Genomic DNA, 12,832 nt, shown 5'->3' with positions numbered 1-12,832 from the left:
TGTTGCCAATATTTTGCCCTATGTTTGACGTCATCATCATGCGACAAATCAAGCACAACTTTTACCGTTATAGCCACAAGAGTCGCTGTATTTTCAATGGGATAGAAAATTATTCATTCATTAATTATCTGCACTGCTTATCCTCAGTAGGGTCGCGGGGGGGGGGGTGTATATAAAATTACTTTAGTCTAATTTAAATTCCTCAAAAACGACTTTTTAAAAGGAAAGAAAAAAAACCTGAGACGACGAACCGCCTCCTAATCGAAAAAGAGGAGGGGGGGCTACTTCCGGGTTGAGTCGGCCGGGCGGAGAGCGCCCGAAAGGAGGGAGAAAGAACAAGAAAGACGAACAAAATGTCGCTGCTCCTTGACAACTGTTTCGCCGAGCTGCCCACGGACGGCGCCGTCAATACGAAAGACTTCTTGGAGGCGGTATCGCATCTTCCGTCTTTTTTCGGTGAGCAAAGACTTCAAAGTCCCACTTTTTCGAACACGACAAACGCGTTTTGGTGATGACATCATCGATCGTCCCGGTCACGTGACACAGGTGTGCAGTTTTTGACACCTGATTATTGCAATTGAAGACTTGTATGAAATCAAACCTCCGAGATGAACAAACTATCCCACTTTTATATTTAGTTTTAGAAAAAAGCACATTTCGTTGTGTGCGAATTGAGAGGGTTACTTTAAGAATGTATTCAGTTAGTTACTAATTACCTGCTGAAAAATGTAAGCAGGAATGTAATGCGAATGAAACAATATTTCTCTCTCTCTGTCTCTTTCTGTCTCTCTTTCTCTTTTTCTCATGGCCCCTTTCACTCTTTCAATTTTTCCTCTTTTTCTTTGTTATTCGCTCTCTTTATTTGTCTTTTTCTCTTTCTCCCTCTTTCTTTCTCTTGTTTTTTCTCCCATCTCCTTTTCTCTTCTCTTCCTCATTCCCCTTCTATTTTCTCTCTCTCTCTCTCCCTCACTTTTCCCGTCTTTCTCATGTTATATATCTTTCTCTGCTTTTTATCTCACTCCTGTTTCATCCATCCCTCCCTCCTCTCTTTCCCTCTTCTGTTTCACTCTCTCTCTCTTCCTCCCTCCTGTTTTTCTCTTGTTCTGTCTTTCTTTCCCTCTTTTTTTCATGTTATCTTTCTTATCCTCTCTATCCTTTTTCTCTTTCTCTGTCTCTCTCTGTCTTTCTGATTGTCATGTTCTCTTTCTTGACTTTTTTCTCTTGCTCTTTTTTCTTCCTCCTCTCTCTCCTCACTCTTCTACCCTCACTCCTCTTTTTTTCTTTCTGACTTTCTCTTTTTCTCATTTGCTCTCTTCTCTTTTATTGACTCGATTTCTCTCTTTCTATCCCTTTTCTTTCTTTCTATTTGTCTTTCTCTGTCTCGCTGTCTTTCTTTCTCTCATTTTCTCTCATGTTATCTGTTTTTCTCTTCACTTTTTTCTCAGTCTTTTCTCTTTGTTACTCTCGTTTGTTCTGTCTTTTTCTCCTTTCTTTTTTCATTTTCTCTTTCTTGTACTCTCTCTTTTTGTCTTTTTTTATCCTTTTTCTTTCTTCCTGTTTTTTCTTTGTCTCTCACCGTCTTTCTCTTTTTTCTCTTTTTTATGTTCCCTTTCTCTACTGTTTTCTCTCACTCTTCCTTCCTCCCTCCCTCCTCTTTTTTTCTTTCTGCCCTTCTCTTTTTCTCATTTGCTCTCTTCTTTTCTTTTCTCACTCGATTTCTCTCTCTTTCTGTCCCTTCTTTTTTCTATTTTCTCTTTCTCTGTCTCCCTGTCTTTCTTTCTCTCCTTTTTTTCTCTCTCTCATGTTATCTCTGTTTTTCTCTTTGTTTCTCTCTCTTCGTTCTTTCCTTCCCCCCCTTTCTTTTCCCAACTCTTTTTCTCTCTCTCCCTTTCTCTCTTCCACACACACATTTTCACAGTGTGGCCCCTGTGAAAATATTTTTTCTACCATGTGGTCCCCAAGCTAAAATGACACCCCTGATTTAGGGGATTATTTTCTGAGTTTTTAACAACACAAAGTCGGGTGGGTCATATTGATCCGAGGAAAACACGAGGGTTGAGTAAGGATCCATTTATCAGTTCTTGACAATCTACTTGAACGTCCCTTTTGTCCTCCAGACTGTTTGGGCTCCAAAGTCTTCTTGCCCATCAAGTCAGACCTTTCCGGTAACATCACGGTGAGCAACTGAACGGGCGTGCGAATATTACGAATAGTACTTTTAATCGTGTCAATTTGCAAACTCAGAAAATTAAAGAAGTGTACTCGAAGGACCCCCAGCGATACGCCACCCTGCAGCAGATCTTGGAGGCCGAGAAGCAAGACCTGGGGGCCGAGTGGCCACGGACCGGGGCCACGCTGGCCCTTATGTGGCTCAAGAGGTGAGATGGCGGCCATTACATTAGGTACGGAAAAGCGCTAAAAACACTTTTTAATGTAGTGATTAAAAAGCAAACTCGGTCGAACCCCAGCATATGACACTATTCTGTTCTGATTTAGGGATCGCCGGGTAAAATTGTTGTATAGCTGTGGGATAGAACCCCATTGCTTTATCTAATGAATTTTGTTTATAAGGTAAAACATTAAAGTTGTACAGTATGTACTGTACGTATTAAACATAAGTAACAAAATGGTATATTGAAAGCAGTACATAAGTTACGTGAAATGATATAATAAAAAAATATTCATAAAGAAAAATGGCATTATAACAACCTTTGGTGCGACTTGACTTGAGCTGGCACATTGGAGTTTCTGGGTGGATGCAGAGGGGGGAGGAGCCGGTTGATCAAACTTAAAACTCTATTCTTAAGAATTGGCTTGATTGTCGATTAGTTCCGGCCATATTTCTTGGTCGTGGGAGTTCTCGTTTCATGTTTTCTTCTCCCTATGGCTAAGTGATGCAAAAGCTACCAAATACTAAGAATCTTCCATAGTTTACCATGCCAGTTAAAAGAAACCTACTAACTACTATTACAACTGTCAAAATAAAAAAAAAATCATCAATGTTCATTTTTGTATTGAAAAAGTTGATTTCCACTAAAACGATGATTGGTATTGTACTTATCTACTACTTTCTTGTTTGCAGTTTTTTTTACGGGATATTATTCTAAAAACCACTATCATCCAATTGCTTCTCGTAAAAAATATTCTAAATCAGAAAATTCTTTTTCCATTCTGCAATACTATTTTCCCCCCAAAAAATCCACATCTCCTAAAAATCCCACAAGGTAGGAACCCTGTAACCCGGAGTCTGTTGTGTTTGCAGGGGTCTCCGTTTCATCCAAATCTTGATGCAGAGTTTAGTAGACGGCGAGCGAGACCTGGACAACCCCAACCTCATACGGGTGAACATCACCAAAGCCTACGAGCAGGCGCTCAAGCGATACCACGGGTGGTTTGTGCAGAAGATTTTTACAGTAAGTGGATAAAAAAAACCTCATCTGAGTATGGCTGTAAATATTAGTTGACATTGTTGTTGGGTCTAAAACGACCACTTACGTGTGGGAGAGCTAAAAAAATATTGGCTAATCGTGAAGGAAATTCAGGCAAAGACTTTTTGAGTTTTCTTAACAACTGCAATTGGAGAAAGAAAGAAGGTCAGAGGAGCAAGCGATTTTACCTGCTTTCAGCTCGCTAGCCCAACTCTTTCTGACCCTCTCCCCTTCTGCCTCTGTGTTTTATTGAAGTCACAAGGGTGGAAAAGTACTGAGACAAAGAGAATTTACCACCCCTCCATGGAACAGTACACTTTTAAACAAAGACAGGAAAACTAGGAGATGCCAAAAAGGGCCAACTGATTAGAAATACACACTTTTGAGCAAATACGTTTAAGTATACTTTACAATTGTTGATAAAAATGGATAATCGAACTCACTGATGTAAGGGAATTGCTTAATTTTACTTTATTTAGTGTTAGATTTGACTTGTGGGATGGCCATCTCTACCCTTCGCAGCTACCAAATTAACCAGCACAGTGCGCCAGAGGTCTACTACAAGAAGTTTTATCAGTCTCTATGTCAAACCTTTAGTCAATTCCGAAGGGCAAATCCTCCATACATGTTTTTCATTTTACTTTTAAATGATTAATTTTGCGGTTGATTGATTTTGATAAGATTTATTGATCTGGGAAAAAATGTAGACAAAACAGATGCACATGTTGGCAATCTGACAAACTACGGTTTATTTACGCATGGAATCAATAAACAAAGAAAACATCAAGACAAACTCACCTTTCTAATTGTAAACGGTAACATGTTGGAAAGAGGAGGGGGTTCTGCAGCGATTGAGATATAATGGATTGGATGCTAAGATGAATCAACAAAGCAAATGTTCAGTTTTACTATGGCGTGTTCAAATTAATTGTGACTAGAGCACCGAGACGGCAGCATTTATTTTTTTTTTCCCTTTTTTGTTACATTTGATGGGGGAGGGGTAACACGAGTGGCTTCCTAGTTTGAAACTCTCTTTAGTATTATCGCATGCTTCTTAGTCAGCAGCAACGAGTGATAGGGGGCAAAAGGGAGAGCTGATGGCTCGCTTGCCCGCCAGTTTAAGAAAAAGAGAGCCAGGCGGCCTGTGGCGCATGCTTTTAAATGTCTGGTGACGTCACTGACTGCCGGAATCATGTCCCTTGAGCCTGCTGCGTGTGTTCCTGCTATGGTACTGGAGATTTAACAAAATAAAGTTCTCTAGATGCCAAATGGAGACCAATTTTATTCAGATACGAAATAATCTTCAGTGTGGATCTTGACACAGCACATAGAGAAAAACCAAAATCTCTTGAGTACAAGCCAACACTTTAGTGATTTGAATTTTTATCCATTTGGAGAGAGGACATGGAATTGAATTTCCCCCTATCTTCCTGATCGGAGCCTTTGCTCAGAAAAAGCTGGTCTACTAGTGATCCTAAGAGCCAAGAGGAAATCCAGAAGGTCAAGTGAGTTCTCCATTCGGGCCCTAGTGCTGTGGAATGCTCTGCCCACTGAGATTCCATCTGCAACCTCAGTAGAACTGTTTAACTCTAGGCTTAATACACTCTTCTATTCTATAGCTCATGAATGACCTATATTTCACGTTGACAATATCTGTGTATTATTTGTTATTGCGACATCCATTGCAGCCTGGTCATCCTGGAAGGAGGATGACCTCATGTGTCGTCCATTCCCAAGGTTTCTTGATTTTCCTCATGTTGAGGTTTTTGAGTTTTTCCTTGTCCTCATGTAGGTTTTAGATCAGGGGATGGTGTCATAATAGTCTGTGGTTTGCAATAATCTGTGGTCTGTGCAGCCCTTTGAGACTCCTTGTGATTAAGGGCGTCACAAATAAACTTGACTAGAGTCTGGTCATTTCCTGGAGCCCAAAAATAACGTTTTTGTCTGTGAGCACATTTTTAGTGTTTAACTTGTCTAAATTTCTTTTAAAAATGTCCATGACGTGGGGACACTGCCGTCTGGAAACGGGCCTGGTTACGCTCATCGAGACGCGGTTGTGGCTATGTCAAGTCAAGTCAAATTTATTTATATAGCCCTTAATCACAAAAATGTCTCAAAGGACTGCACAGGATTACGATGACACAATTACCTGATCTCAAACCAACATGCGGGCAAGGAACAACTCAAAACTTCAGCGTGAGGAAAAAGAGAAACCTTGAGAAGGGACCTCACAAGTGGTATCCCCCTTTCAGGATGACCAGGGTGAATTATATCTAGCATTACAGTACACAAACATCGTAAACACTAGGTAACATGTTGAAAATTAGTCTGGAAAGTGCATGACAGCAGCGACGCCCCCAGCTTGTAGCCTGACTTGTTTAGTCCAGAAAGTCTATGACGGCCACGACGCAGCTTCCCATCTCTGCCAGCTGGTCCATGCAAGCGTTCACATGCTTCAGGTCAAACGCTGGTCCGCTGACTCATCTCAAATCGTCCTTCTCCTTTGCATCACCACCAGGCAGGCAGTAAGAAAAAGAAAGGACAATACAGAATATGAGGTGGGCATCAATCATAAGCTTTGGAATAGAAGTGTCCATAGCAGGCGTAAGTCAGTCAGTTTGTCAGGCGTCTAAGGTTATCCAATAATCCACGAGGAAACAAAAATATGTAAAAGGAAAAAGAAAAGGTCTTGTGGATCTTGTTCCTTCTGTTTTGACAGTCTCTGGCTGAAAAAGGGAGTGGGGGTGTATTTGTTGCAAGAGATCTATGTCAACTATTGTTGCCAGACGTGTTTTTCCAACAAGAGTCATCTCTACATGCGTATAATCTTTGCCGATGGCGCTCGAGTGTCTCAAACGTACAGAAATGACAGCGTCAACTTCTAGAACATGTACCAGAACTTGTGAAGTTTCGGAGCACTTTAGCTAGGATAGAGCCGATAAAAAACACTACTTGCAAAATTTGCCAAGGAGACCTTGCGTATAATGGCAGTAACTCAGTGAGACACCAACATTCGAAGAGAATATCTGTCCGAGAACTAATTGATTTTAGATGGGGTATTTTTATTTAATTTTTGTACAAATTTGCTGTATGTATAATAAAAATGAATTTTTCACTGTACCCATTTACCTTGTGTTTATTATCATTTGCTACATAATGAAATCCATTTCATGCTAAATTTAAGAACAAAATTCATCATTATTCGATAACAGACGCTACCCTACCTACATTCTGGACGATCGTTTGTAGGTTGAATTTGTTCGTAAGTTGCTTCAGTGCTTTATTTTGTATGTTTAAGGTTTATATAAGTAGGTTTAAGGCTTGTATAAGTAACCTGTATTCTTTTGTACTAAAAAAAATAAACATTTCATAACATAATATGCTCTAAAACAGTGGTTCCCAAAGTAGGCGGTACCGTTGGAAAGGTCTGGGGGAGCGGTGAGGAAGAAGGTGGTAGGGGGGCAGTAGGGGGGTGGCAGTCAGAAGTTTGAACGTAGTGCGGTTGTGAAACCACAAAGCACTGCGGGTTTTTCAAGGTTTTGTAGTGAGTGATGGAGTTTTGGCCAAACACAATTGTTACTGTTAGAGTTTTAAAAGCGCCGACCAATCAGAGTCATGTTTTAATAATAGCACAAGCCAATAAACGCGATTCAAAGTTTGCAAGCGTCACACTATGCCACACCCATGGTGTGAGCTCATTGAGTGCCATGGCGGACTCCGTAAACATCGTCCCAGAGTCAAGAAACGAGAAGGAAACGAAGCTTGCGCTGAAGAAGGGGGGTACGTCACTTGTTTGGACCTATTTTGGTTTTGACGAAGCAGACGTGGAACAGAAGAAAACACCCGTTGCAAAATTTACATTGGCGTAGTCTCTAGGTCCAGAGGAAACACAAGTCATTTGTACCTGCACCTTAAAAATGATCACATACTAAAATACACGGCATGTCAAAAAGAATACGAAGAAGGTGCATCTACAAGTGGACTGGGAGGTGAACAAACCTCCATCAAAGCGGCATTTTCGCCCTTCACGCCATACGAAAAAAGTTTGCCAAGGCACAAAGAAATAACCGATGCTGTGACTCTAGCTAAGAATGTCTAATAATGTCCAACGCCAAAACTGCATTATCGATTAGAGGTAACACTTTTTATATATGCAAGTCAACAAGTGAAATGTTGGCTTGGGGGTCGCTTGTAATACACTGAGGAGCCAAGGGGGCCCCAGCCTACAAAAGTTTGGGAACCATTGCTCTATAACGTTACAAAGCAGGTTGAATGATAAAGCATAGTACTAAAAAACAAAGCTACACATTAGGCGTTGACATTCTGTGGTCTGTGCAGACCTTTGAGACTCCTTGTGATTAAGGACATCGCAAATATACATGACTTGACTTGACTATAAAGATAAAGTTACATTTCTTTTGGAAGATGAGCTTCAAAAGGTCCTCCTCTGTAGTAAAAAGTGGCCGAAAAAAAGCGTTCAGACCATTTTCTCAACCGCATCAAGCTTTCTTATTTCACTTTCATTTCAAAAGAAACGACTTGCTTCTTCTTTACTCTTTACACCGACCATATTGAATGGATGCCCGAGATATTAAACAATTAACATGTCAAAGTTCTTATCGCGCTGGACATACAATATAGAATGTTTACACACGAACTAGGAACAGGAAGCGGATTTCTTCTTCGGGTGGATTCTGGGTGAGCTCTCACAGCGCCACACGCTGGTAGTGGCGGAAAAAAGCACTACTGTAATGTCCTGTACTCGAAAAGGTGCAGACAATACAAAATCAAACTTACAGCAATGTCCGGATATTTTTCCAAATCCTGAAAAAAAACGTTTGAATCTTCCGTTTTTCTTAAGTCGAATGGTCGCCAGTCTGTATTCGACTCATCGCTTCAAATGTCGGTGACTAGTTGTTGGTTACAAATGCCGAATTTTGTGTTTGACAAAAGAGAACCGACTTTACCCCTGTTAACTTGCCTTGCACTTGACAGTCATAAAAAATGGACGCCTGCTTGTTTGGAAAAAAAAACAATTGTGGGCCCTTTAAGATTTGTATTTGAGGGCCCCTGCTCCATAGTTTGCCTCCGATTTCTTCCAAAAATCGAACCGTTTGCTCTACTTGCCTTGCAGACGATGCTGTACGCGGCTCCGTACCGGTCCAACTTCCTCAAGGCTCTTTCGAAAGGGGAAGAAGTGAAAGAGGAAGAATGTTTGGAAAAGTTACGACACTTTCTGCTCAACTACGCCACGACCGTCGACGCCATTTACAACATGTACCTGAGGCTTAACGCCGAGCTGGACTATACAGTTTGATATCGGAGGATTTCACGGGCTCATTTGCATACTATACATGTGGATTTTTTAAAAATTTCTTTCACGTTTGATGAGCTTCAGTGCCTTGCAAAAGTATTGGCCCCTTAAACAACTTTTCGACATGTTGCTCCGGGAAACGTCATTTAGGTCGGCATTGGATCATTCGGATGTCATCCGGGAACTTCTGGAGTCTGAGAGGACAGGGGGCAATACTTTTGCAACACCTACTTTTCTTCCTTTTTTTTGTAAATACACAATTGTCTCACATATTTTCAGTTTTTTAGCTACTAAGTTTAAGCCTGAAATTTGGCAATATGGCTAAAAGTTCTTGAGCGGGCTAATACTTTCGCTAGGTGCTGTATTTACCGTAAATTCTGGACTACAAGACACTACTTTTTTCCTGCATTTGAAACACAGCAGCTTACAATACAATCCGACTTATTCTTGTACAGGCTACTAAGTTTTAGTCAGTTTAGTGCATTCACTTTTATGTTGAGAATGTTTTTGTCGTGCTGCTACATATACCGTAAATTCCGGACTATAGAGCTCACCTGATTATAAGCCGCACCCACCACATTTTAAGAGGAAAACCGATTTTGTACATACACAAGCCGCACCTGTATATAAGCCGCATGCGCCCGCATATAAAAATGTAACACAAACACAAAATTAACCCAAACCCGACTTCGAGTCCCGTGATTGAAACTAAATGTCCTTCATTAAAGTCCACAGTTCAAAAATCACAGCCGGCAAAATGAACGGAAAATGATACCGTTACTTAAGGTTCGATGCAGACCTGCAGAGTCCGGGTCCCCTCACTTTTCGTTCACACGTGCAAAACATATCAGAATAAGTGTCTAAAATAAATACAAAAATATACAGTTGCAAATACATATAATACATGGATTACACATATTTACAAAGAAAGACAGTACACCGAGAGAGTTTTCAAAGCTTTAATAATAATGATATAGCTTTGACAGGGCAGTTAATGATAGCAACACTCGAGCGCCGCTAGCGGCCGTTAGAAAAATGACATAAATTAGCCGCATCACTGAAAAAGCCGCAGGGTTGAAAGTTAGAGGAAAAAGTAGCGGCTTATACTCCGGAATTTACGGTATGTTAACGCCAATTAACACTTACTGCAAATGGATTAAGATTGACAGCTGCATACACAGCCAGTCTTGATGTGTTACTTTTCCTTACTAAACATTTCCCCGCTGATTCTTTAAAATGTAAGAAATAGACTTTAAGGAGTTTATTCATATGGCTGTTTAAGCCTGTGACTCAAAATTCTTTACGGTTTGTACAAAAACGAACTTGAGTTTCTTCCTTGAAATTTGAGCATACCATTTTTAATCAGGTTTGGTGTGTAGTCTGGAATTTACGGTAACAGCCTTACACTTGATAAGAGTGAGTTCTGCGTCTTAATATTATTAGATTTATTATTTTTATTATTCTTACTACTATCATTTGCAGATTAACATTTATCTAACTGCTGGCGTCAGATCGGAACCTTGTAAGTCACAATTGTATGGGTTTTTTAATTTAATTTAAAAAAATTTTAATTCCTCATAATGTATTCATGTTATAGTTTTCAAATAATGCCACCAGGCTGTATTTGCCCAAGAGACACCACAGGAATGGTGCCCGTACGATCCTAGTGGTAAAGAGATGCAACTGACCCTAATAGAGAAATATTTTCCGCACATGCCAGCTTTCTTCTCAGAAGACGCGGCATTAACTAGGGGTAGAGCGCTCGCCTCAGGATCAAGGGGTCGCAGGTTCAATTCCCGGCTCCTCCGTGTTGTATGTTGAAGTGTCCTTGGGCAAGACACTGAATCCCTAATGACCCCAATAAGTAGGTAGGCGCCTTGCATGGCTGACTCCCTATTGGTGTGTGAGTGTGAATGGGTAAGTGTGAAGCACATTGTAAAGTGCTTTGGGAGGTCTTCATTGATTTAGCTATAGAAATGCAGAACATTTACCATTTTTAAGGTGTAGGCCTGATGTCAAGTGATATCGAATATCAATCAAATTAATACAAGTGGTGCCCTGGACCAATAGTTAATTTTGTAAAATTAAAAAAATGTATTTACCAGATATTTAAAAAAAATACAAGAAATTTCTTAAAAGTTGTTTTTGTGCATATATTTTTTATAACAGCACCGTTTTGGATGTTATTCTCTAACTGTACATCTAATGATCATCTATATTGACCCTTTCCAAGTGATGTCACGTCGCCTTCCCCGGCAAAATGACAGCCATGACGGACGGCAGGAAGCCCCCTAGCGGACAGAACTTGAACAAGCATTTGAGTTGAAACAAATCTATAACGAAGGTAGAGGAATATAACCACCACTTTTCACAGTGGTGGTTTACTGCTGTGCCAACCGGTAAGGTTCTAAGCCCGATTTGAAATTTCATCTGCAAATAACACTGAAGGACTCGCAGCCCTCAAATTAATCCAGGATTTGCAGTGAGATTTTTTTTTTTACAGGGTTTGTTATACTTTCCGATCAATTTTGTTTTAAGTCGGTACGAGTGTTGAGGCTAACTTCACCTGCAGAAAAATCTCACTCACCTTAACATGGGCGCTCTGTTTTTCCAATACTGCGTTTCCGACAGAACGAGTGTCACAATCGTAGTCTGTATTATGTGTTTTTCAAGGAATATTGATTGACGAAGGGGGTGAGATTCTACAGGGAATCGGAAATTATCCACGGGTCACACCAAATACACTCAATGTAGTTACTGTAGCTAAAATATAAACTATAAACAATTTGAGCAGGTTTTGGTTACAGTCTATTTAAGATTTTATGGCACCATGGATAAAACATTAGCTTACACAGCTAGCATTAGTGTCTTACCTTTGCAACAATGAGGTGCTTCTCCAACCCGTACCAGTAACCCAACTAGCTACGAAGAACTCGTAAGCCTCCAGACTTTTATAAGCTTTTCAATCAGCACAGGTGTATGGGGATACTCCATTTACAATAAAGTGGTACAGAGCGTGTGGACTGAAGTAAGGCAGTCTAGACGATTTGTTTGGATGTATGAATATTGTCAGGAGGAAGACTGTATTGGTTGCTAGCTAGCTCTGTTAATGCTATCCTCAGTTTCTCCAAATAGCGTTGTTTGTGGTTTCTGACAAGGTGAGCCAACGTCCGACAGCTCCACTATATTCGTTTGACTAGTCATTGCCAATGCTTTTGAATATTATAGCTTTTTTGTTGTTACTGTTTACTGGCCTCACTCACTGTTTACTACGGTTTACTTCCGTCCGTCATGGTGTCGTCGTTGGGTCACGCATGGTTTGAGTCAAGAACATACTTACATTCTTTCCACTTTGCTCTTCCCAACCTGACACTGAACATGAAGCCCATAGCACAACAAGGGGTAAGCAGAGAGGCCCGACAGCATTCGCTGGTTTACCCCCTCCTCAAAAGAGCATTTATATTTTTAAAGGCCTTTGGACATTTTTAATAAATGCAATTGAATTGAGTACGGAGTCAATATGCTTCACCTGTCATGTGACAATACTCTCATCTCATTGGTCAGCGCGAATAATATGATGTACTGTATCTTTTTATGGAGCTCAGTAAAGGAAAATGAATTTAGTACGGTGTCGGAAATTCCGAGTGTTTTCAACCACACGCAGGTCACGTGACAGCACAGATACTAATATTTTAAAATGGCTAATAAATCAAATTGAATTTAGTACGGTGTCAAAGTTTTTTAATAATGTGTCTCACACAGGTCACGTGACAGTATTCTGATCTTAATGGTGGGACTGTGTATTTTCAAAGAGCTTTGTTTTGAAATTATTGATAAACGAAATTGAATTGAGAATGGATTTAAAATATCCGAGTGTTTGTAAACGCCTCACGGGTCACTTGACTTGACAAATGATAATTATATTTCTTATTTTATTTAGTCAGCTCAGATCAGCGTTAATAGTATTACGTACTGCATATTTTTAAAAGTCTTCGGTGTTGTTAAATTCTTAATGTAGGAAATTGAATTGAGTGCGGTGGGAAAAAGCCCGACTTTTTGAATGCATCTCGCGTCACGTGACAATACTCTG

At 40.2% G+C, this 12,832-nt stretch overlaps 1 protein-coding gene across 1 annotated transcript; it reads left to right on the top strand.

Annotated features, from left to right (window-relative positions):
• The first annotated feature begins 278 nt into the window (after positions 1–278).
• Positions 279–10,883, top strand: LOC148350126 (glycolipid transfer protein-like). The gene is made up of 5 exons (XM_088319887.1): positions 279–456; positions 2,118–2,176; positions 2,245–2,378; positions 3,263–3,413; positions 8,563–10,883. The coding sequence occupies exons 1-5, from the start codon at positions 354–356 to the stop codon at positions 8,743–8,745; spliced, it is 630 nt and encodes a 209-aa protein (XP_088176013.1). The 5' UTR covers positions 279–353; the 3' UTR covers positions 8,746–10,883.
• The last annotated feature ends 1,949 nt before the right edge of the window (positions 10,884–12,832 follow it).

This window comes from Urocampus carinirostris, chromosome 16 (assembly GCF_059441175.1).
Source record: "Urocampus carinirostris isolate Australia breed hairy pipefish chromosome 16, RoL_Ucar_1.0, whole genome shotgun sequence".
Classification (NCBI taxonomy): Eukaryota; Metazoa; Chordata; class Actinopteri; order Syngnathiformes; family Syngnathidae; genus Urocampus; species Urocampus carinirostris.
Note: the sequence above shows the minus strand (reverse complement) of the source record. Positions and strands in the feature narration are given on the sequence as shown.

What these genes read in the sequence shown, in the direction of transcription:
- LOC148350126 (XM_088319887.1), top strand. Translation starts at nt 354, where the DNA reads ATGTCGCTGCTCCTTGACAACTGTTTCGCCGAGCTGCCCACGGACGGC. An exon ending in GCATCTTCCGTCTTTTTTCG is followed by an intron (nt 457 to 2,117) that starts GTGAGCAAAGAC and finishes TTTGTCCTCCAG; the next exon opens with ACTGTTTGGGCTCCAAAGTC. An exon ending in ACCTTTCCGGTAACATCACG is followed by an intron (nt 2,177 to 2,244) that starts GTGAGCAACTGA and finishes TTGCAAACTCAG; the next exon opens with AAAATTAAAGAAGTGTACTC.